The 21840-nt window shown below is 39.3% G+C and overlaps 1 protein-coding gene across 1 annotated transcript in view; it reads right to left on the bottom strand.

The window, feature by feature from the left end:
• LOC126253294 (eukaryotic translation initiation factor 3 subunit E) overlaps positions 1–21840 on the bottom strand; it is a 43643-nt gene that overhangs the window by 191 nt on the left and 21612 nt on the right. Inside the window, exons 4-8 of the mRNA XM_049954524.1 lie at positions 12508–12630; positions 12086–12318; positions 3463–3577; positions 1043–1254; positions 46–280 (exon numbers count right to left, since the gene is read on the bottom strand). Of these exons, the coding sequence (XP_049810481.1) occupies positions 46–280; positions 1043–1254; positions 3463–3577; positions 12086–12318; positions 12508–12630 (918 nt within the window). The remainder of the gene's footprint in view (positions 1–45; positions 281–1042; positions 1255–3462; positions 3578–12085; positions 12319–12507; positions 12631–21840) is intronic.

The raw sequence follows: 21840 nt of genomic DNA, 5'->3' as shown, positions 1-21840 counted from the left end.
AAAAGAATATCACAGATTGCAATACAAATATCACAAAGAACTTACATCTTGGCTGTTGGCATTTAGTTTTCTTTCAACCAGATTTTGCAGGGTTTCTGATTTAACGGAAAGAGTGTCAATCTTTTCAATAAGTTGTTGGTAAGGAGATAAAGGTGGTGTCCCCATTACAACATGACCTAGTTTTGAGTCAATCTTAGCATCCAGGTCTGCACTCCTAATGAGATTAACGATCCAGCATTCTGCCTCTTCAGGATTCATATTTAACTTTTCAGCTAACATCCTGTGAGAAAAATGAAGTCTCATACAAAAGAACTTCACAAATTTTTATTTATAATAAAAACAAGCACAGGACATCACTAACTATTTTGTGACACTCAACATGTATGGTACACGCTTCTGTAAGACTGACACTGAAAAACATAATATGTCCAATAAGAATAGTGAGTGTGGGAACAATTTTCTTTTTGGATTGGGTTTAACATCCTGCTGCAAACATGGCCATGAAGAGTATGAGAACTATGTCATTCTGCACTGAAAAATGTATCACTTTGGGTGGCATTTACAAATATTTGTAAGGAATCCAGAGCAAAATATATTATTCAATTTGTGAGTCTAATCACAGTAAAAGGTGATAGAATCAAATCATCAACAGTGTGTTTAGCTTAGCTTTTGAATTAATACTTTGTAGAAGACAAAAGTAATACTGGCTTACTGAAATATGGAATAAAGTATGAGAAAATGAAGCTTGGAACAGAGGTATCCTCCACATGTATTAGAGAGAAACAGAGTAGAAAATATGTATGGCCACAAAAAGCAGAATCCAGTGTCAGACAGATGGCAATGCGTCAGCGTGAAGAAGGGAATGAATGAGACGATAATGGAAGCACAAATCTCAAAGTTAGTAACATATTTTAGGAGCTTGGTCAGAGATTGACAAATGTTAATAAGAACACTGAAACAACTTTATCTGTTAGCTAGTCATTGTTTTTCTGAGATGTTAGTGCTACATGTGCTACCACTGCAGTTAAAGAAATGTAATTACCCAATGCTGATACACCGATGAATTCGGCAAAAAGTTTCAAATATCATAAGTCGAGCATTCTCCACAAAGTCGGTAAGGCATGCTGTCAAGAAGAAGTCATTGAAAAGCACTGTTTGACACTCGTGCAGTTTCTGACGTGCACCTTCAAAATCGAAGTTCACATACAAATGCTCCAGAAATTCTGTAACTGGATCACGATAAGTATAAGATTCCTGAAACAGAAGAATTTCGAACAATATTATGTATTGTATTCACACAAACTTACTTTTACATCTTTATTTTCCTTCAATATCCTCCACTGACCATTACTTCTCTATTTTTAAGTGTAAATGTCCCCACCACCACCCTTTCAAACAAATAAGTAATTCATGGTTATTCTGCTTACACAATGGCATAAACAACAAACCCTAGAAAAATTAATACACATACACAATAAAAATATAGTCTTATTCAATCAGCAAGAAGAGCTTTAGTTTTTACTAATCAGATTTTGGCATTTACAATTGTCACTGTGCTCCCAAGACTGGGACAGTTCTGCAAAACTGATTACAATGAACACATGTATTTTAATGGCATATTTAATCAACCCCAAGTTTTTTGTCCAGGGGGAGGGGGGAAGTAGTTTAGTTAGCAGAGGGATATTAACTAGCATGGCTGCTTTTCTTACAGCATTGTTTGTTACGAAAATAAGAATGGTAGTGTATCTATTTTCACCCTATTTTATTCAGTAATCCACGTCTCTCCAAGACCTGTTCAAAAACAAAACAAAAGTGACTGACTTTTGTGTACTAACATAAAAGTCCATGTACCAGGTAGTGTAACTCACCCACTTGCTAGAACTGACACACAATGGAAACAAACATAGGTCATTCAGTTAACTGTCTTCAGTTGAAGATATGTGTGAATACAGCGTACACAAACGAAGAGAAGGTAGAAACACTATTAAATTATGGGAGTTCCCTATGTATCCATTCGTTTCCTGTAAACTTCACAAAGTGGATGGGTTATGTCATCTTGACTACCTGCTCTGTATGCTAATGAAGGACAGTCAAAGTCAATTTTGTACTACATTTTTAATAACATAATGCTTACATGAATGGTACAGTGACACATTGTTGAACAGATCTTGAGTATAGGAAATAGGTTAAAAAAATTAAATTACACACAGTGCTATTTGAAAATGATGTACTGCTGTTCATACCTACATAACAAAGAAAGACAATCATGCTGGTTTATGCCCCCTAGTGCAGGATTCATTTGAAACAGTGTTTATTTTGATTTTGGGCAAGAAGTTATTTGGGGTGGTCAAGATGCACCCTGTATATCAGAAAACAAATGAACCAAGCATGTTTGTCATATAATCAGTAGCAAGGTGACCTTAAAAAGAGCATTCATTTCTTAAGAATTGTGATAGTGAAGAGGTCTATTTTGATGAAAGTGCTTTCATAATTTTTTGTGATACATTTTTCCAGACTTGAAAATTATAATGGAAATAGCATTCTACTGAATAAGTGTCTGGTCTTGCAGGAATAAATGGCGACAGCAGTAATCCGCATGTTAGTAGTACAGCTGCTAATGTTAAATACTCAAGCAATTACTGAAAGATGTCAGTGGAGAGCCATACACAATGTGCATAAGTTCTAGTTCAGTCAAGAGGATTCAAACAGCAAAAGAAAAGCACTAGTATAGTAGTGCAAGAAGGTAGGTGGTATGGCAATGCACAGCAGGAAGGGGCAGTGTACCAAGCGACACTCCAGTCAATAGCATCACACTGCTGCTTCCGTAGTGTTTGCTTTGCAGTGCACATAGAACATTTAACATTGATTTTCATGAAATATAGGTATGATGAAGGCACAAGGCCACTATAATCATTACTATGAGTGGCTGGCAACAAGCAAGTCAAGCATTACACTAACAAGTGACAGTGATAGTTTTCCAGGCACGAAACTTCTCTAAAGGGAGTCAAAGCAGAAAACCTAGCCCAATCTTGTGCTTAACCCAGCATTGCCACTGACCAGAGCAGCAACAGTTGGGGTTTGGGACGAAGAAGAGAGCACACTAGTGCTACCACAAAGTATTTTCTGTCTGTCTTTGTGCAAAACACATCACTCGCACACCAATACAAGAAGCAATAGGATGTTCTGCACAGGCTCTAAGCAGAGCACCAGAAATCACACAATCATGAAGAGGTTTTGTGAGCTCACAATGCACACTGGTCATAAGAAAATAAATTTACTGTCCAAGACTAAAATGATACTGAGCCAGTATTTCAAAATACTGAAGTAAATATCTGCACAATCTCTGAAGTTTCAGAGTGGTACCTTGTGATACCTGTTACTACTCTACGCCTTCTGTTTTAGCAAGTATTTATGCACACAGGGTTCTGATATCAGGAGTTGCAGGAAATTACATGAAATTACCTGTTGAATCACCCTCACTAACTCCTTGAGGCTCCTTTGGTTCTTTGTAATTATAATGGCAGCTGCTAAATATCTTAATATGTGAGGGCACATGGTCTGGATAGCATTTAAATATCTGAAAAATAAATATTTTTGTTATAGGCCTTAACTCTTTGGGAGCAAGGTGAAACAGCTTGCAGTAAAACATAGAAAGAATTCAGGCAAGGGTGCAGTTTATTACTGACGCTTCTTAATTTATATATTGCCTCTGTCTGGACAATGGAAAAGCAAAGCACCTGTGGGTAAGAGATTGACAGCCACTGTTTTACTTTAACTATTTGCTGATGATTAGTCCTCCAGGAGAAACCAAAGATGAGCTCTCTAGATATTGTTATACATAAATCTTACAACAAATCTCACATTTTACCTTCTTGACTTTTCTCAAGCACAGACACAGAGAAAAGGTCAGCACATAACAAACAAATGTGTCATCATATAAACATAAAAATTAAACAAGCACTAAAACAACTATGAAATTCTACAAACAATACCTAAACCTGCACAATCATGAAAAACTAAGAAAATCTGAATTGAGATTCCTAAAGAGTTAAACATGTAACAAGACAAGGCTAACAGAAATGAACATATCAGAAGAAAATTTCATACAACTGTAGTTAATGGCAATAATAATTTCCGTAGAAAATGAGTGGCACATATGAGACAGACGAAAAATGACTGATTACCATTACAGCAAATTAACTACAGAAAGGACAAAAAGGAGGAGGACCAAGACTATTTTGAATAGAACAAGTCTGATACCTAATCCATGACTGATGATGTTACGGTTTTCTGTTCATTTCTTCAGTGGGGGAGGGGGGGGGGGGGGCTTTATCATTTTGCTGACAACAATCTGCATGAGGGAGTGATTTTAAGTTTCAGAACAGGCAAGCAGGAGGTTGTTGTGTCTTATGATCACAAACACATACCTACAGCTGCACTATGTTGAAATCCCACAACTACTGCACCTAAGTAGACAGTTAACACTTCTGAACAATGTGCTTCAGTCTCGTCATATTAGATCAAAACAAAGCATTGGACCCCTATCTCTGATGAGCATTCTGAATGTCTCTGCAGACATTTTTCCATCTACATTTTCCTAAAATTTGATTCACGGCTTCCTTTCTTTCAATCCTGGGATTTCTAGACTAGGAGGGGGCATTTTTAACGGCGGAAACTAAATGATTATCCTAGCTGGAGGAATAATACAAACCACTTTTATTCAATAATTTTGGTACTATATCAACTTTCTCTGAGTTGATGGAGAAAAAATATCACCCTGAAATGAGGTGCCAATGTGGTTGCAGTAGCAGAATAAAGCTTTTAAGCAATGTCAGCAGTCTTCTCCTCACCCTGCACCCATTAGTTTCATTATGTAGATCAAATATAAGGTTTCTAGAGAAATTGTGCCACTAGAAATGAAACAGCGCAATGCAAGATGCAAAAGTTTTTCATGGAGTAGTTTATATAATTATTCCTCCTTCACAAGATGAATCTTATAGTGCACAAAAACAAAAGCTGGCATCTAGTGCTTTACTTTGTAACTATTTCATATAAGCATTGACATGTGTAAGAAATTTACCTATTAAATTATGAATGTATGAACACGCGCACGCAAGCACGCGTGCGCGCTCACGCTCACACACACACACACACACACACACACACACACACACACACACACACACACACACACACAAGTATCTCCCCCCCCCCCCCCCCCACCCCGTCCCACACACACAAAATTAAAGAGAGATACTCTGATAACCAGTGAAAATTCAGTACTGGAATAGGGATAACTGCAATTTGTGCGACTGCACTGTTAAAAAGTACGAAGCATGCAGAACAGTACCAGTACAGAGACAAGAATGTAGGCCTAGTTGTCAGTCACTGCAGTTATTCATACTTGTCATCACCTAATTAAGCCACAACAACTATAATAAACTTCTGTGACTTGCATGTCTCTAACCTATCCAAGCCTGGAAAGGTACACTTAAGTGTGGAATCTGAATCCAGTGTTATTTCTGACGGCTCCTCACATCATTGAGAGGTAAAGGATAGGTTCAAATGCAGACTGAAAAATCCCAAGTTCAATCAGAATTCGATGCTGCAACTTTCTAGTTTCCAGGTACACACTTTACCAATAGACCGCCAGGCCCAATTCAAGTGTTGGCTGTGAGGTTAACAACTATGCTTGAACATGCAATCTAACTGCAATGTAATTGCTTTGTATGCTGGAGAGAAGGTGCAAAGACAATGTTTCCTCAGCATAAACAATGGGAATTGGCCCAGTCTACATGCTAGTGGAAAGCAGTATTGTTTATAAGGAACAGATTTATAAATTACTTGCCCTCCTTTCAACTAATTAATTTTCAGTAGACAATTTAAAAGAAAGAACTTTCCTGGTGCTGTACATACAGGATGACAATTGTTCCTATATGAAATAAAATCATCATAGCTTCTGAATGGTTTGTGTTAAGATGTTCAAACTGGTTGGCCGTGGAGCATGATGGGGATTACTATGTACATGGTACGGTTTGGTTTAGCGATGTTATCATCTAATTGTGAGACTACGACTTGTGGGTTGTTAGCCCACAGCAGACTGGAAGTGCTAGTCCATAATGTATCTTAAGACTTAAAATGTTAACTGTGAACCACCTTTAGGAGTCTTCGTCTATCATATGAGCTGTGTCTGCTATGGCCGAGTTAGGACTCTTGATTAATATGCTTGCGTCAACAAACATTACAGCCTACGAATTGTCCTTTAACCCCTTAAGTGAACAATTTCTTTTCAAATTACATTCCAAGAATAATATTTTTTAAAATGGAAAACATCCTATAATGAAAGACATTACATGCAAACACATGAAGACAGCTTTTAAAGCTCCAACTAGTGAGTTATAAAAGTCTGAAGATCACCAATAATAAAATCCTGAGTATTCATACACTAGCCTGACTAAAATATCCTGAAACTTGAAATCACTTTTTTCAGATGTTCTCTAGTGGTCAAGCACTTAACTTCAGTGCTGAAATTGATATAAGTGGGGTTTTAATTTTTCAATTATTGTGGCACTCCACATGTTATATGTCCCTCTGAGATTAGTTTCATAGCTGAGACCATCTGTTAACGAGACCACTTGCTTTCTCTTACGCTAAGTAGAATTTTTTGATCTAGAGAATCTAAAGCTGTAACCGAGTTACAGAATATGCTACCAGGATGACTTTTCTTGTCTGTCTCAGCCAGTACTACATTTGTGAAGAATAGAATTGTTGCTCTTTCGAGAATCCTTCACAGAAGTTGAACTCAGAGACATTTAACAAGTACTGCTCAATTAAATGAGTCAATAATCCTGTTATAGGCAACTTTGTCAAATGCTTTTGTAAAGAATGGAAGGAGTTACATAGGATTGCAATTGTACGTGGTTTACATATATCTAGTGTTGCAGGCAGGTGTTACTACAGCATGTTTAACTATAGTCAGGAAATCTACCACGATCATTGACTGATTCCAAGATAAGGGTAATTAAGTCATCACAAGAGTTTAGTATTCTGCTAGGAATACTAACATATCCTGCAAAGCTGCTGCTTTTTAGTGACATGATGAATTCTGCAGTCACCTTTGTGGATGCATTTTTTAAACTAATGTCTGATGGTGGTCCATGTAATGTCTGTACAAGTAAATCTAATGCATCTGCATTTGGTTGTTTATTACTGGATGCTGTGTTTGCTGCCACTGTGAGGAAGTAATGATTCAGTTCGGTGGCCAATCATTAAACAGTGTCACCATTTTGCCCAGAGCTATTTGCTGGGGACTCGGATTAATTTGGATCACTATTTTTGATTTTTCCCCCCTTGCTTAATAACATTCCAAACAGTTTTTTCCTTTTTCTTGGAGTGGTTAATTTTTTAGCACACTATACGAGTTTTGCTCTTTTAATGACAGACTGGTACATTCTACAGTACTGGTGGTAGTGGTGTTTAGACTCTTGCCTAATGCTCGTTCTTTGTCTTCCGTGTATAATATTCTTTAATCTCATAAGTTATCCACACCTTATCCATATTTTTGTTCTATTTTCCCTATTTATTTTAGGGGAAAACAAGATTCAAAAATGCTGTCGGAATATTTGAAGAAAATTTTCTACAAACACTGCTTTATAAATTTCTCCCCAGTGTTCTTCCAGTAATTTCTCTCCTGACGTGGTGACTGAATCACTGTTTACGATTCTGTCTTACAACACTTTTATTGTATGATCTGTATGTAACTGGCCAATAAATTTTATTGTTAAACCATTGGCTATTGGATTTACAGCCGAGTTACTACAGATTAAAGTGTCTAAAAACAAAATGTCAGTAGCTATTGCACTATGTCCTACAATCTACAAAAGGAATTTTACTGTGGAAAATAATTCAAAGCTAGGCACTGCCAACTCTAGGTGGCCCTTGTCAGTACTATCTGGCAGAAAATGAACATTAAAGTTTCCACAGACAATGACTCTCCAGTCTAGCCTGCAATAAAACTGTCTCTAGCTGTCTGAAGCTTAAGATACTTCCTGCTGGTGGCCTGTATCACTTATGTTTTCTGACCTACTATTGTGGCACAGAACTCTTAAAGCTGTTCCAACACAACACTGGTTACGCTGAAGGGCCTGCAACTTACTAAACCCCATTTTTTACGGTATAACCACAGCTGACTTCCTTTATGCTTCTTTAATACCTGAATGCTGCAAAACACAAAATTCATTAAAATATTTCAAACGACTTTTCATATTTTAATTACAACTTCATCCCAACTCTTTGTATGATGAAGTCAGGCCTGCTGATGTTATTTCTTATCAAGGCATGTGAATGTGCTGACATGAATGCAAATATGAATGTGTCATAACCTTTTGGGCCTGTTTCCGTTGCCAGGTTATATGAGACTGATGACTGGAGAGTACGTCATTATGATTATTTGATGGAACTGTTGTTAGTTGTAATCAGCAGAACCCTAGATACCAGATTATATGCATCATAAAAACCTTGAAATATGCAGGAAAAATACATAAAAATGCATGGAAAGTGTCAAAATATGCAAGACCAAATAACAAAAAAACACTGTAGTTACTGCTTGCATTATATCTCAAAGTCGAACCTGTGCATATCAATTATGAGGAAGAGAACTGGCCACGCGTAAAGTCGGTACATTTAGAACGCTGATATCATTTTCTGAATACACTCTGGTAGAAGTTAGGAAGGAGGCCTTTCAGTGATTATTTTCTAAAAATTTGCAAAATGGGGATGCGTACCGTGTTTCAAGAATTGTTCCTTCTTTGCTATTGTTGTCGGTAACAAGTGGATACAATGCCGAGAGAGTCTCAGGGAAACAATTGATATGTACAGGACCAACGTGGAGATGTATTGCATGCAGAGGGGCACGCTCAAAAACTCCGCAATATTTTATTTAAAAAACATACAATCATGAAATTTTTTGAACAGCATTAACTTTTAATTACTACTATTCGACCAAAGCATCATTTACAATTTACTTTACATTTTCTTACTATTGTAAACATAAACGACCAAGTAATGTTCCAAATGTTCGGTAGTAAGATTGTGTCTTCGAATATTCAAAACATTTTTTAAGTAGAAAACGACCGTTCTACATCAACTGAGGTAACTGGGCACTATTTGAATTTGGGTGCTACACTGGCACTTATTGTTTCTGGTAAAAGTTCACACATTCCATTAATAAAATTATCAGTTTCGCACAAGGATACAAAAAGCCTGGGTTATTGTTTAAAACATTTTCAAATTTTTCTTTAAGTTTTCTTGGGAATATCTCTAGCAATAAGGAGTTCAGGCGAATAATTTTATTCATTAACTGAGTAGATTCATTCAATGCCAAACCTTGAGTTTCAAGCTTTTGAATACTTGCAGGTATAGGGGAAAAATGAGTGTAAATCACAGCAATGTCTTTTTTAATACCAGCATCATTAAAAGCATCCTTGCACAGGTAAACTGCCAAAGCCTCTGCATTATCGAAGTCGTTTACCACCCCTCTAATGGCCTCAAAATGTTCATTGTAAAATAACACAGCTTCGACCCACGTACCACAACAAGTTACCATTGGTTCGCGAGGTAAAGGCACACTTGGTAGTTTTTCTTTGTAGGTCTTGGTGCAAGCAGGAGCCTTTAGAAACACTTTCTTTGTGGATGAAATCAGTTTATTTACATTCTCAAATGTGGAACATACTTCTTCAGCAAGTCAATGTACCCCATGAACAAAGCACATAACATGAATCAAATTGGGGTAAAATACTTGGAGCGGTTTGCCTGCTTTGATCATATAGGGGGCAGCATCTGAAATAAACACGAACACATTTTCACCTGCAGAAGATTCGAGAAATATTTTTCTAATACCCTCATTCACAAATCTGGTGGTTGTAGAATGATTTACTTTTTCAAGTTCTTTGCAGGCCACTAAATAAGAAGGTGGCTCTTTTAAAGCACCAACAATTAAATTTGTAATTGTTAACAGCCACAAGTGTCTATAGTTTTGTCAACTGTCCTTGAGTTCATTGCGTATTTCCTCCAGAACATTTACATAAATTGTCGATGTGTAACTTTTACGCAATGCTGACTCATCTGGTGTATTTTGATTTAAGCAATATTTGCGCAGAAAGCCTTTGAGGATAGGGTTTGTAAATTTGTGAAGAGGAATATTGCTTGCAATGAGTGCTCCACATAGATCCATGTTAAACTGACTTTTTTGGTTACCTTTGGACAAATGCCTGCTACTGCAACTTGCTGTTGTCAGAAGTTGCTGTTGTGGTCCTTTCTTCTGCATTCCTGCAATATGAAGACTTGTATTGACATGCAGGTCTATTTGCAACTTGTTTGCATGAAACTTTTTTCTCGCAAACATGACTATTAAAAACAATTCCATTGTATGTAAATGTTCCAGGATGGTCGGCTATCCACGAAACGTTTCTTTTTTCATGCAGTGTGGCACACAACAGTTACACATCACACATCATGAACATGTTCAACTGTGTACAAGTAAACAGAAAGCTAAACTGAAACAATGGACCTGCGACTAAAAGCTTGCATTGCTTAATTTAATTGTTGCCAACATATACGGTATGACAGCGGAGGCGATTAACCAGGGGTGCGGGCGCAGGAGGATTGACTGTGTCTGCCTTTTCTTATTCCTCTTCTGTAACGATTTCCCTAGGCAGTGGCCTTTCGGGTAGCAGCTGCATGCAGTTCTAGGTTGCGGTCAATACGTGAGACATCAAAACTAGATCAAGTTAGAGACGGCCAGTCTAAATTTGTAAACATAGAGCAAAACTATGCGCCGCCACTAGTTCTTAGTTAAAATATGCAATAACTGGTTAAAAGGAGCCATATATGCAAATGCATATAATCCAGTCTCTAGTCATAACTTTTTCGGCCTGTTTCTGTTGTCAGGTTATATGAGACTGATCACTGGAGAGTATGTCATTATAATTATTTGATGGAAGTGTTGCTAGCAGTGATCAGCAGAAGCATGACTAAATTTACCGATTGAAATCTTTAAAATTAACACAAACTAAATTATGTCAATTTGTGTATGAAATCTTGCTTTTGTGATTCTACTGTTTGATTCAAGTCGAATGATTGCATTCAACACTACTTAATATTACATTTAGTTAAAGTAAACTGAAATTTCATATACCATTGTGTTGTGGAATTACTAAAATAGTAGTTGGGCACAGCTGCTTGTAGGTCATACAAGTTTCGATTAATGCATTTACAACACTGTGACATGTTTTGGCAGTAAGCAATCAACCACTACGGCATAACTGATAGGAGCAGTTTGAGTTACGATGCAGTGCATGCAAAGACATATTTAGTTGTGTACGGTGCTAAGCTATGAATTTGTTGTCCCGAGGTCTTGCACTTCATAACTTTCCACCTTATGTCTTCTTCTTTCTTTCCACTAATTTCTCAACCTTTCCCTACATTTCTCTCTTCTTTCTTCTGCACCCATTCCATCTACCTTTTTCCTTTGGTTTCTACTTTTTTTACTTTCCTCTAAAATTTTCTCCCTGTCCTCTTTTTTCCTCCGTTATTCCAATTTCTCTCAGGTCTGATTTAACTTCTTTGAACCACCAATGATGTTCCTGTCAAAAAGTTAACAATTCTTTTTTATCTTCTTTTGTGTAGGCTTTTTAGGTGTCCATAGAATACAACTCTTCCAGTCCTCATTGTGTCTGATATTGGCTTTATTTTTTCATAAATTTCTCTATTACTTCCGGTCTGAGCTGCTGAACATGACAGTCATTTGTGCATGAGACATACTTGCTTGTGCAAATGAATATATGAATGTGTGTGTGTGTGTGTGTGTGTGTGTGTGTGTGTGTGTGTGTGTGTGTGTGTTTTCCCTTTTCTGAAGAAGGCTTTGGCCGAAAGTTAAATGTGTAACAGAGTTTTCCTTGTACAGACTGCAACACACCATGTCATCTTTACAGTGAATAGCAATCTATCTTTTTCATTATATTATTGTGTGAAAATTTTCATTAACAGTAATTAGGGTAGGGACTACAAACACATAATTACTACTTACTGTGGTCTGTGTAAAAACATTTCAATCAGCAATTCTTTTCCTTTTGGGTGTGTATAGTACACAAATAAACTCCAATGTATTAGCCACGTTCGCTGTTGCAAGTGGTGCAGGGCTGATGCAAATGAAGTAGTATCAATATATTCACGTAACTTATTCAAGTCCTCTAAGGCAGATGGCCAGTTCTGGATCAAAATTTCTGATGCAAGTTTACCCCAAAGGACACTTAAATAGTTCTGGAGGAAAAAAATTACAATCAGTTATTATCATTAGTTGTCTACCAGTTTAAGTCTTCTTAATTTACAACAGTGTAATGATAAATGTAAACAAAACTGATTTGAAATTAGACAATTATACAGCAATAACAAATAAAGGAAAATTCAAACGAAAATAGTTATCAGTTACTTTAACTAGTTTACACTCACCTTGTCAGACGGTGGCATAACAAGCATGTAGAAGTACAAATAACTGGAAGACACTGCGTAATTACCACATTCATATCTATACTTTGCTAACTTGTACATACTGTCCATCATATTCAAATTGAACTGCAAAAATAAAACGAAGAAAACCATTGGTAATGCAGTCAAACAGCAATACCAACGACAACATAGATCATTAATCTGAGACACTTTTAAGCTGTCTATTAAATTAATGGTTGAATGTACAAACAACACCCCATAAGTTGAAATTGTGTACAAGTTGAAATGAATAAAATAGCATATTATATGGAGGTTTAGATTATAATTTTGGTATGTCCCAAGTGGAATTAAATAGCCAGTATATTTATTACTATTGAAGGTATGTTAAACCCAGCTTTGCATTCACAAGAGGATGTATGTTTTTGTTTTGTTTTATTTCATTTCACTAGTGGTCTGTTACGAAAGATATTTACAATATGACTTGGTTTCTAGATCGAAAAACAGTTTGTCACAAAAGATGTTGGTTTCAATTATATTATTTTATGCCTGGTTTTCACTCATGTCATGAACTGCCCTCTGCTTGCATATTTTTGGGGGTGTTCCTTTGCTTGGCACTATTGATTCTGGAAATTGCTTTGCAGAACTAGGCATTTGTTAATGTGAAACAGCTGAATGTCGCACCACTACTTTTGTTTGTATCTTTCTGGCTATATACAGCTTGTGTGTCTTGTGTAGTATTACCAATTTTACTGCTAGGTTTTCCTTCAATCGAAAACTTATTTTCCTCTAAGATTTGTCATGTGTGTGTTATGCCATTTACTTATGTTGTTTTGTATTTAATGTGTAAGAGAAATTAGAGAATAGTGAAGGAGTCGTAGATCTAAATGATAACAAGGTGGGGTGGGGGTCCAAAGATGAGTGAACAGTGAGCGTGCAGTAGTGGAATGGAGAATGAGATAGAGGAAAAGGGATGACTAGCAACAGGTGTAGTGAAAGTGGGAGCTTGATTGTGGGGGAGGGGGTCGGTGGCAGGGTCTTGGAGAGGGGGGGGGGGAGAGAGAGATAGAGATAGAGAGATAGAGAGATAGAGAGATAGAGAGAGAGAGAGAGAGAGAGAGAGAGAGAGAGAGAGAGAGATGGTAAAGGATTTTTTTTTTCATGATGTGATTTTTTTTCAATTATTTTACATAGTGTTTGGATTTAAAATATTTTCAAGAATTATAAAGCAACTATGATTAAAAGTGGCCATACAAATTGCTGTAACTACCGAATTTGTGTCTGTGCTGGTTCAGTGTTTGTGCGTGAAGTTTGTGCTTGATTTGGCCACCAGAGGCCTCCTGGCCTGCTAGTATGACAGTAGTTGCATCTGCAGCCTGCCATCTGTGCATTCTGTTTAATGACTATATGGGCTGGAGCACAAGGCTCTGCCAACTGCTTGTCTGTTTTATGTACTTTGTTCGTACATGTTTATACTTTTCCATGTAATAGAGTTACAGTGTTCTTGGGTTAGAACACATGGGCAATGAGTACAGTATTTGACACTGCGTGTTCCACTTCAGTCATTAGTCCTTTGAGTTTCATTTCCATAAAGCCAGTGCTCAAATCTCTTCTCAAACAGCAGGCACTGCCATTTGCTGTTTCCAGTTTAACAAATACATTGGCACAATGTGCACCCCCACCAACAGCATATCTGCCACTGTTCCCTGCGTACAATGACGCAGGAGAAGACTGCAGTGTGTCAGCAGTGATGGTGTCTCCGAGCAATTTATATACTGAAGTGCATGTGTTTAGCAATCACTGAGAATGTAGGTGACATGGGTGCATCAGCAACATTGGTGAATTCTCAAACTTTCGTGGGTTTGGGCTCTCAACCTCTGGCTCCAGTGTCATGGAGGCTTGTGAGTTATAACACACGACAGATTAAAAGACTGTGGTTCATTCATTATCATTCCTAGTTATGGACAATGCTCACATTGAAAATTTGATTGGTTTGGATGCTTTTAAACTTTTTGAATTCTTTTCTCCCTTATTTTCTGCGGGACTGGGTCGTGCAACAGAATTTCAGGTTCATATCATGATGAAACAGTCTGCCCACCACCCCCATTTATTTCGGGACCACACAGTACCGGTAACTTCATTGTATCAAGTAAACGTAGAAGTAGATCGTATTCAATCCCTTGATGTTAATCTACTTATTTCTTCCAGTGAATGGTCAACGCCTCTGTGGTGACTTTTAAAAATCAATTAGTGCACAGTGAATCATTACAGTGTCCTGATCAGCTTTAGCAACATTTGGGTGGGGGGCATTATTTTTCAAAGACTGACTCAGCAGACACATATTTACAGCTGCTGCTTGATGAATAATCTGAATGCCTCCAAGTTATCAATACAACATTTGGGCTTAATAAGTGCCAGTGTTTGCCTTTTGGTGTGGCAAGCACACCAGCTATTTTTCAACACTTTTTAGAGCAACTTATTGCATCAGTTCCCGGTGCATCAACTATTTCGATAACATAATAGTGCCTGATGTCTCTACACAGGAACACTTGCAGAACCTTTGTACTCATTTTCTATTTTACAATCTGCAGGGTTAAAGTCCAACATGGACAAGACAAAGTTTTCTTCAACCCTATTATTTATTTTTGTTCTAAAGCATCGTGTGCTGGTATTAAATCACTGCACCAGCATACTGATGCTATTGCTGTGCTGTCACACCCCACATCCACCCAATGAATTGCAGGTATTTTTTAGGCAAAATTGCATACTACCACAAATTCACAGCGGATGCTGCTACTGCTGCACTCCGGCTTCCGTGCATTATTATGTAAATATGTTCCTTTCCAATGGTCCCTGGCCTGTGACTGGGCATTCAAGTAGTTGAAATCTAAGTTACAGTTAGTCCCTCATTTGGTCACTTTTCAGCCAGGCCAGAATATTGTGTTATCAATGGACACATCTCAGTTTGTATGAGAGTGCAGGCTTTCTCGGCAAATTTCATATATGAAGTCTTCACAGGTTGTCATCCAAGAAGCATCGTCATCTCGTAGTAATGTTTCGATGGAATGCGTCTCCATCATCTTCACGCAAACTTCGCCTGAAGATGATGGAGACGCATTCCATCGAAACGTTGCTACGAGACGACGATGCTACTCGGCTGACAACCCGCGAAGACTTCATATACATCTCAGTTTGGCCTTGGCACCATCCTTGCTCATAAATATGCAGATGCATCAGAATGCCCTATTGCATATGTCTCTAAAACCCTAAATTCAGCACAAAAATGTTATTTTCAGATAAAGGCAGATGCTTTGGCAATCATGTATGCTCTAAAAAAATTTGGGGTTTTTCTACACTGGTCTAAGTTTCATCTGATCACCAACCACAAACTGCTGGTGTGTCTTTTTAAACCCTTCGGCATCCTTGCCGAAAAAAGCCGCACATTGCTTACAGCAGTGGGCTCTTTTCCTGTCACGATATAATTACGAGATACATTTTACACCTATGGAGCAACATGCAAATGCTGAGGCCTTATCGTGTTTGCTGACTGGCCTGAATATGGAGTTTGATAAAGAGGAATTATTTTGTTTTCATTTAGACGTGGAAGCTCACAATGTTGTTGACAGTTTTCCTATTACTAGAAACTAAAATTGCAGCCACAGTAGCTGCTGATCCTGTTTTAAGTACACTTATTTCTTTTGTGCAATATGACTGGTTGGACCAACCTCTGGGCCATGCTTCTGATCGTTTACGACATAATTTTACATTACAAAATCATTTTTCTGTTTGGGACAGAGTTCTGCTGTGAGTTATAGAGGATACCACGCTCCAGGTTGTAGTCTTGTCCGCCTTAGAGCATGAGGTTATGCGTTTATTAGATGCGGACCATTGGGGCGTGCCTTGTACAAAATCAATAGCACATTTTTTGTGTCAGCCAATGATGGGTAAATAGCACAAGTTGTTGCAGCCTGCCCACAGTGTGGCACACCGGTGGCCCCCCTGTGCATCTTTGCCACCATGGCCAGTTCTACAGATATTTGGGAATGAATTCATGTAGATTTTGTAGGAACTTTTTCGAATTTCAACTGGACTGTTGTAATTAATGCATTGTTCTAAGTTCCCGTGTGTGGTGCATTTTCTGTCTGCTTCTGCAGCGACAACAATTTAAGCTCTGTCCAAAGTATTCGAAATGGAAGGTCTTTTGTATATGTTAGTTACAGACAATGGCCTAAAAAAAGTGGTTTTCACCATGTCACGGCTCCTCTTTTCCATCCGCAATCAAATGGGGGAAGAAGAATGATTATTATGAACATTTAAGACTCACAAGGGGAGGCCGCCAATTGTGAAATTCAGATTCGATTCATACTGCGCATAATAAAAGCTCATAGCCAGAGGTGTAATGTGGCAAAGCACCAAGAGGGACTTCTCAGCCATTGTCGAGAAAATCGATAGTTAAAAGAAACCGTTGCTGTGAAATACTCTCTACGATTAATAATTTTCCACAGCGTCGTGGCGCAGCGGTAAGCACTCGGGTTTGAAATCAGAAGGTCGCCGGTTTGAATCTCGCACCATGCAACTTTTTTTTTTTTAGTATTCGTTTTTTGTAATTCAAATGTACACACACACACACACACACACACACACACACACACACACACACACACACACACACACACACATATATATATATATATATATATATATATATATATATATATATATATATATATATATATATAATTCCCGGCAATCAGTTGCAACAATTATGCATATAATAAGTTGTTGAAAGTCGTTTGTCGTGGAAAAACTGGCGACTTCAAACATCATTATGTTTTCCGCAAACAAAGTTGTATTTCACAAATGTTATTAATTGTCTTCATAATGTTAACCACGTATAGTTAACGGAAGACGTAGAAACGATATTCCGAAACGAATACGTATAGCGTAAGTCAAACGTTCGAATTAGAATAGAGACCCCTCACGAACACAAATTCGCTGTGGCAGGTATGAAGTATAAACTCTGTTACTCGCTCGTTACACTTGAAGGACAGATGTTGAATGGGCCGAAACGAGCCGCCGCATAACAGTGTAGTTGCCTGCTAACTTCGAAAGAAGGTAGAGGCGGTCCCTAGCGCAACTTATAACATCGTCGAAAATCAGTGCGGACGGGAGAGCTTTGGTACACCCTGTTAAAAAAACGGAAAAATGGAGGCGGTACAATTGGAGAGCGATCCGCCTTCACCAACATGCATAAGCAATTCATTAATAGTTTATATATTTTTATACATATATTTTTGAATTACAAAAAACTAATAATAAAAAAAATTGCATGGAACGAGATTCGATCCGGCGACCTTCGGATTATGAACCCGAGCGCTTACCGCTGCGCCATGACGCTGTGGTAAACTATTAATCGTAGAGAGTATTTCACCGCAACGGTTTCTTTTAACTGTCGATTTTCTCGACAACGGCTGAGAAGTGCATCTTGGTGCTTTGCCACATTACAGCTCTGGCCATGAGCTTTTATTATGCACAGTATGAATCGAATCTGAATTTCACAATTGGCAGCCTCCCCTTGTCAGATGAAAAAATACATATTGGGTGTGTCACCGGAAGGGACTCTTGACTGGCTCTTCAGTTCTTATAAGTTACCCCTGCTGGAGATAAGAGTCTGGCAGAGTTGTTGCACAGCTGTCAGCCCTGGACTCTGCTACATCTGCTTCAACCAATGCCAGGACATCTTATGACACTAGTGCTGCAACACTTCCAGCCTGCCGCAGCTGCCTGGGATTGCAGTCTTCACTGCCGACCAAAATAGGTGCTGGTGGGAACCCAGCTCCTGCGCTGTTGCAGATGAAGCCTCCATTGCAGCTGGCACTGCCTGTTCAGCCATCTTCACCGCAGCCTTCTTCACTAGGGCTGGACTCGGACGTGGAAATGGAAGGAGTGCCAGTGTCATCTGTCCTACCACATGGCTTCTCATGGGGGCAGGCGCTGCACCTGTCCATGCTTGCGCCTTTTCCAACCCTATGCAACAGTGGCAGCACATTGCACGGCACAACAACCAATGTCCAAGACAAACAAAGTGGATGTGAGCACAGTGCTCACTTCTTTGCACAGGAAGAGGAGTGTTGTAACTACAAAATTTGTATGTACGTCGCTTCATAGCTGGGACATGAAGTTTGTGCTTGATTTGGCCACCAGGCCTGCTAGTATGACAACAGTTGTGAGCGCAGCCTGCTGGCTGCACAACCTGTTAGAACTAATGACTACAGAGGACAGAGTGCAAGGCTCTGCCAACCACTTGTGTATTGTGTTATATGTACTTTGTGTCTCATATGTTTATGCTTTTCCATGTAATATACTTATTGCCATTACTGGGAAGTTGTACAATGTGCTAGACACCTTGACAAAAGCCATTCTCTATCAATATAACTCACAAAAACCATAATAACCAACAAAGTAAACATAGCAATTAAATTAGATTACTTGCTTAGTAGATAGCAACAGGCTGACAGAGAAATGCTGAAGTATATGATTCACTAAGGTAAAGAATATGGCATTTTTCTTTAAATGATGAAAAAAGAACAACATGGTTAACTAAACTAAAGTCTACAACACTAAGCAAGTAAGTTCCACAGACCAGTGTCAAGGGTGGCACAACAAGACTAAATGAGATACTAAGTGTGTCACTTGATAGGCAAGTGCCAGATTAGAAACTCAAATACCAGGGGTTTAAGACAATTATTTTTTCTATCATTTTTACTTCTTTCACCTCTGGTAAAGCTTTGCTAGCATTAGAAGTGCAAAGTCGCAACATGGTTCAGAGCTCACATTAAACTATAGGTAAGTCAGTTCTAGGGTTGGAGGAAAGTAATGAAATACCTCTCTTCCAAGGTCCATAACATAAAATACAAAGTGTTTCACAATTCCTATTAACAGGCTTCTAGGGGTTTCAAAGGATAAAGTTTTGATAGGAACCCACATCTGGAAATGTACCATTTGGATGTGCAATAAGTTTGCAGAACAGATAACTTTCAAATCTCCCACTTCTCAGTATGCATACAGCGGAGCCAATAAGTTCTCATATGCCTGGTCTACAGGAGTCCATGGCACGAGTAATTCTTTGATTACTCGTCGTCGGGTTCTCTTCTATGTAACAAAGGATGTTCTCTTCAAAGCGGAGAGTGTGGCACATCCACGGAGAACCCGCCTAGTTGCAAACACAAGTTTCTCGCACTGTTGCTGCGGCTGGATGAAAAGGTGCCCGATGTCATAATTACAACAGGAACAGTCTATGGCACACATTTCTCAATATCTATACGTACTGTGAAATGGCACATTTGAAAGTGATTCAGTCTTCAAAATTATTTTACATTCAAACAGCATACACTCCCAGAAAACGAACACCATGTATTTGTCACCCCAGCAGTGGGAAATTTTATTGACGCATTCTTCAGGACATGTAAAACACACAATCACACAGACAGAGCCATATGCACGTGAGTACAGTCAACACAGTGTGCACAATGTCAGCGCTAGTACCATGTATACCCTCCTTTTGCAGCAATGCAGGCTGCAATTCTCCCATGGAGATGATCATAGAGGTGCTGAATATAGTCTTGTGGAATGGCCTGCCATGCAATTTCCACCTAGTGCCTCAGTCGGGCCAGAGTTCGTGACAGATGTGCAGACCACGCAAGATGACGTTTCTTCCTCTCCCAAACATGCACAATGGGGGATGGATCCGGGGACTGTGCTAGCCAGGGTAGTTGACATACACCTTCAAGAGAATGTTGGGTGGCACAGGATACATGTGGACGTGTTGGGAAAGCACATCACCTCATTGGTCCATGGTCCGCCCCCGGTAGCTGAGTGGTCAGCGCAACAGACTGTCAATCCTAAGGGCCCGGGTTCGATTCCCGGCTGGGTCGGAGATTTTCTCCGCTCAGGGACTGGGTGTTGTGTTGTCCTAATCATCATCATTTCATCCCCATCGACGCCCAAGTCGCCGAAGTGGCGTCAAATCGAAAGACTTGCACCAGGCGAGTGGTCTACCAGACGGGAGGCCCTCGTCACACGCCATTATTATTATTATTATTATTATTCTGGTCCATGAACAGTAATGTGATGGGTTGGATGATGGTTTGAATGTACAGTGGACTTTCAATGTTCCCTCGACAATCACCAGGGGAGAACAGCCAGTGTAAGATATTGCTCCCCACACCATGATGCCGGCCGGGTGTTGGCTCTTTGCACCTCAGTCACATACAATCCTGATTTTGGTGCTCACCTGCACAACGCCACAAACATGTACGACCAACACTGGCACCAAGGTAGAAGCAACCCTCATCACTGAAGGCGTCACGTCTCCATTCGTCCTTCCATAAATGCCTATCATGACACTACTGGAGTGGGGCTGTACGACATAGCAGCGTGAGTGGAAGGCATCCCTAAAGGCATGCGGGACCGTAGCCCTGCTTCATGGAGACGGTTCTGAATAATTCTCACTTACATCCCTGGAGCAATGGTGTCCCTAAGTTGCTGTGAAGTGACGGCAGAGTCTAGTACAGCACTTCATGGGATGCAATGGTCTTGGCGTACATCTGTGCGCCGCTGCTGTCCAGACCTAGGTCAATGGGGATGTGTATTTTCTGCTGATCACTGGCAACAACATCTAGACACTGTGGAGGCCTCACACCCATGTGTTGCGCAATTCCACAGTACGTCTATCTGGCCTCCAACTAGCCCACTACACCCTCTCGCTCAAAATCTGTCAGTTGCACAAATGGATCACATACACTCTTTCGCGCTATGCTAACAATGTTGCAGACACAGATGGAGCTCCAAATTTTTTTTTTCAGTCTACTGACTGGTTTGATGCGGCCCGCCACGAATTCCTTTCCTGTGCTAACCTCATCTCAGAGTAGCACTTGCAACCTACGTCCTCAATTATTTGCTTGACGTATTCCAATCTGTCTTCCTCTACAGTTTTTGCCCTCTACAGCTCCCTCTAGTACCATGGAACTCATTCCCTCATGTCTTAGCAGATGTCCTATCATCCTGTCCCTTCTCCTTATCAATGTTTTCCACATATTCCTTTCCTCTCCGATTCCGCATAGAACCTCCTCATTCCTTACCTTATCAGTCCACCTAATTTTCAACATTCGTCTATAGCACCACATCTCAAATGCTTCGATTCTCTTCTGTTCCGGTTTTCCCACAGTCCATGTTTCACTACCATACAATGCTGTACTCCAGACGTACATCCTCAGAAATTTCTTCCTCAAATTAAGGCCGGTATTTGATATTAGTAGACTTCTCTTGGCCAGAAATGCC

This window comes from Schistocerca nitens, chromosome 4 (assembly GCF_023898315.1).
Source record: "Schistocerca nitens isolate TAMUIC-IGC-003100 chromosome 4, iqSchNite1.1, whole genome shotgun sequence".
NCBI classification, from domain to species: Eukaryota; Metazoa; Arthropoda; class Insecta; order Orthoptera; family Acrididae; genus Schistocerca; species Schistocerca nitens.
The sequence above is the reverse complement of the archived record's forward strand: the minus strand, read 5'-3'. Positions and strand labels throughout refer to the sequence as shown.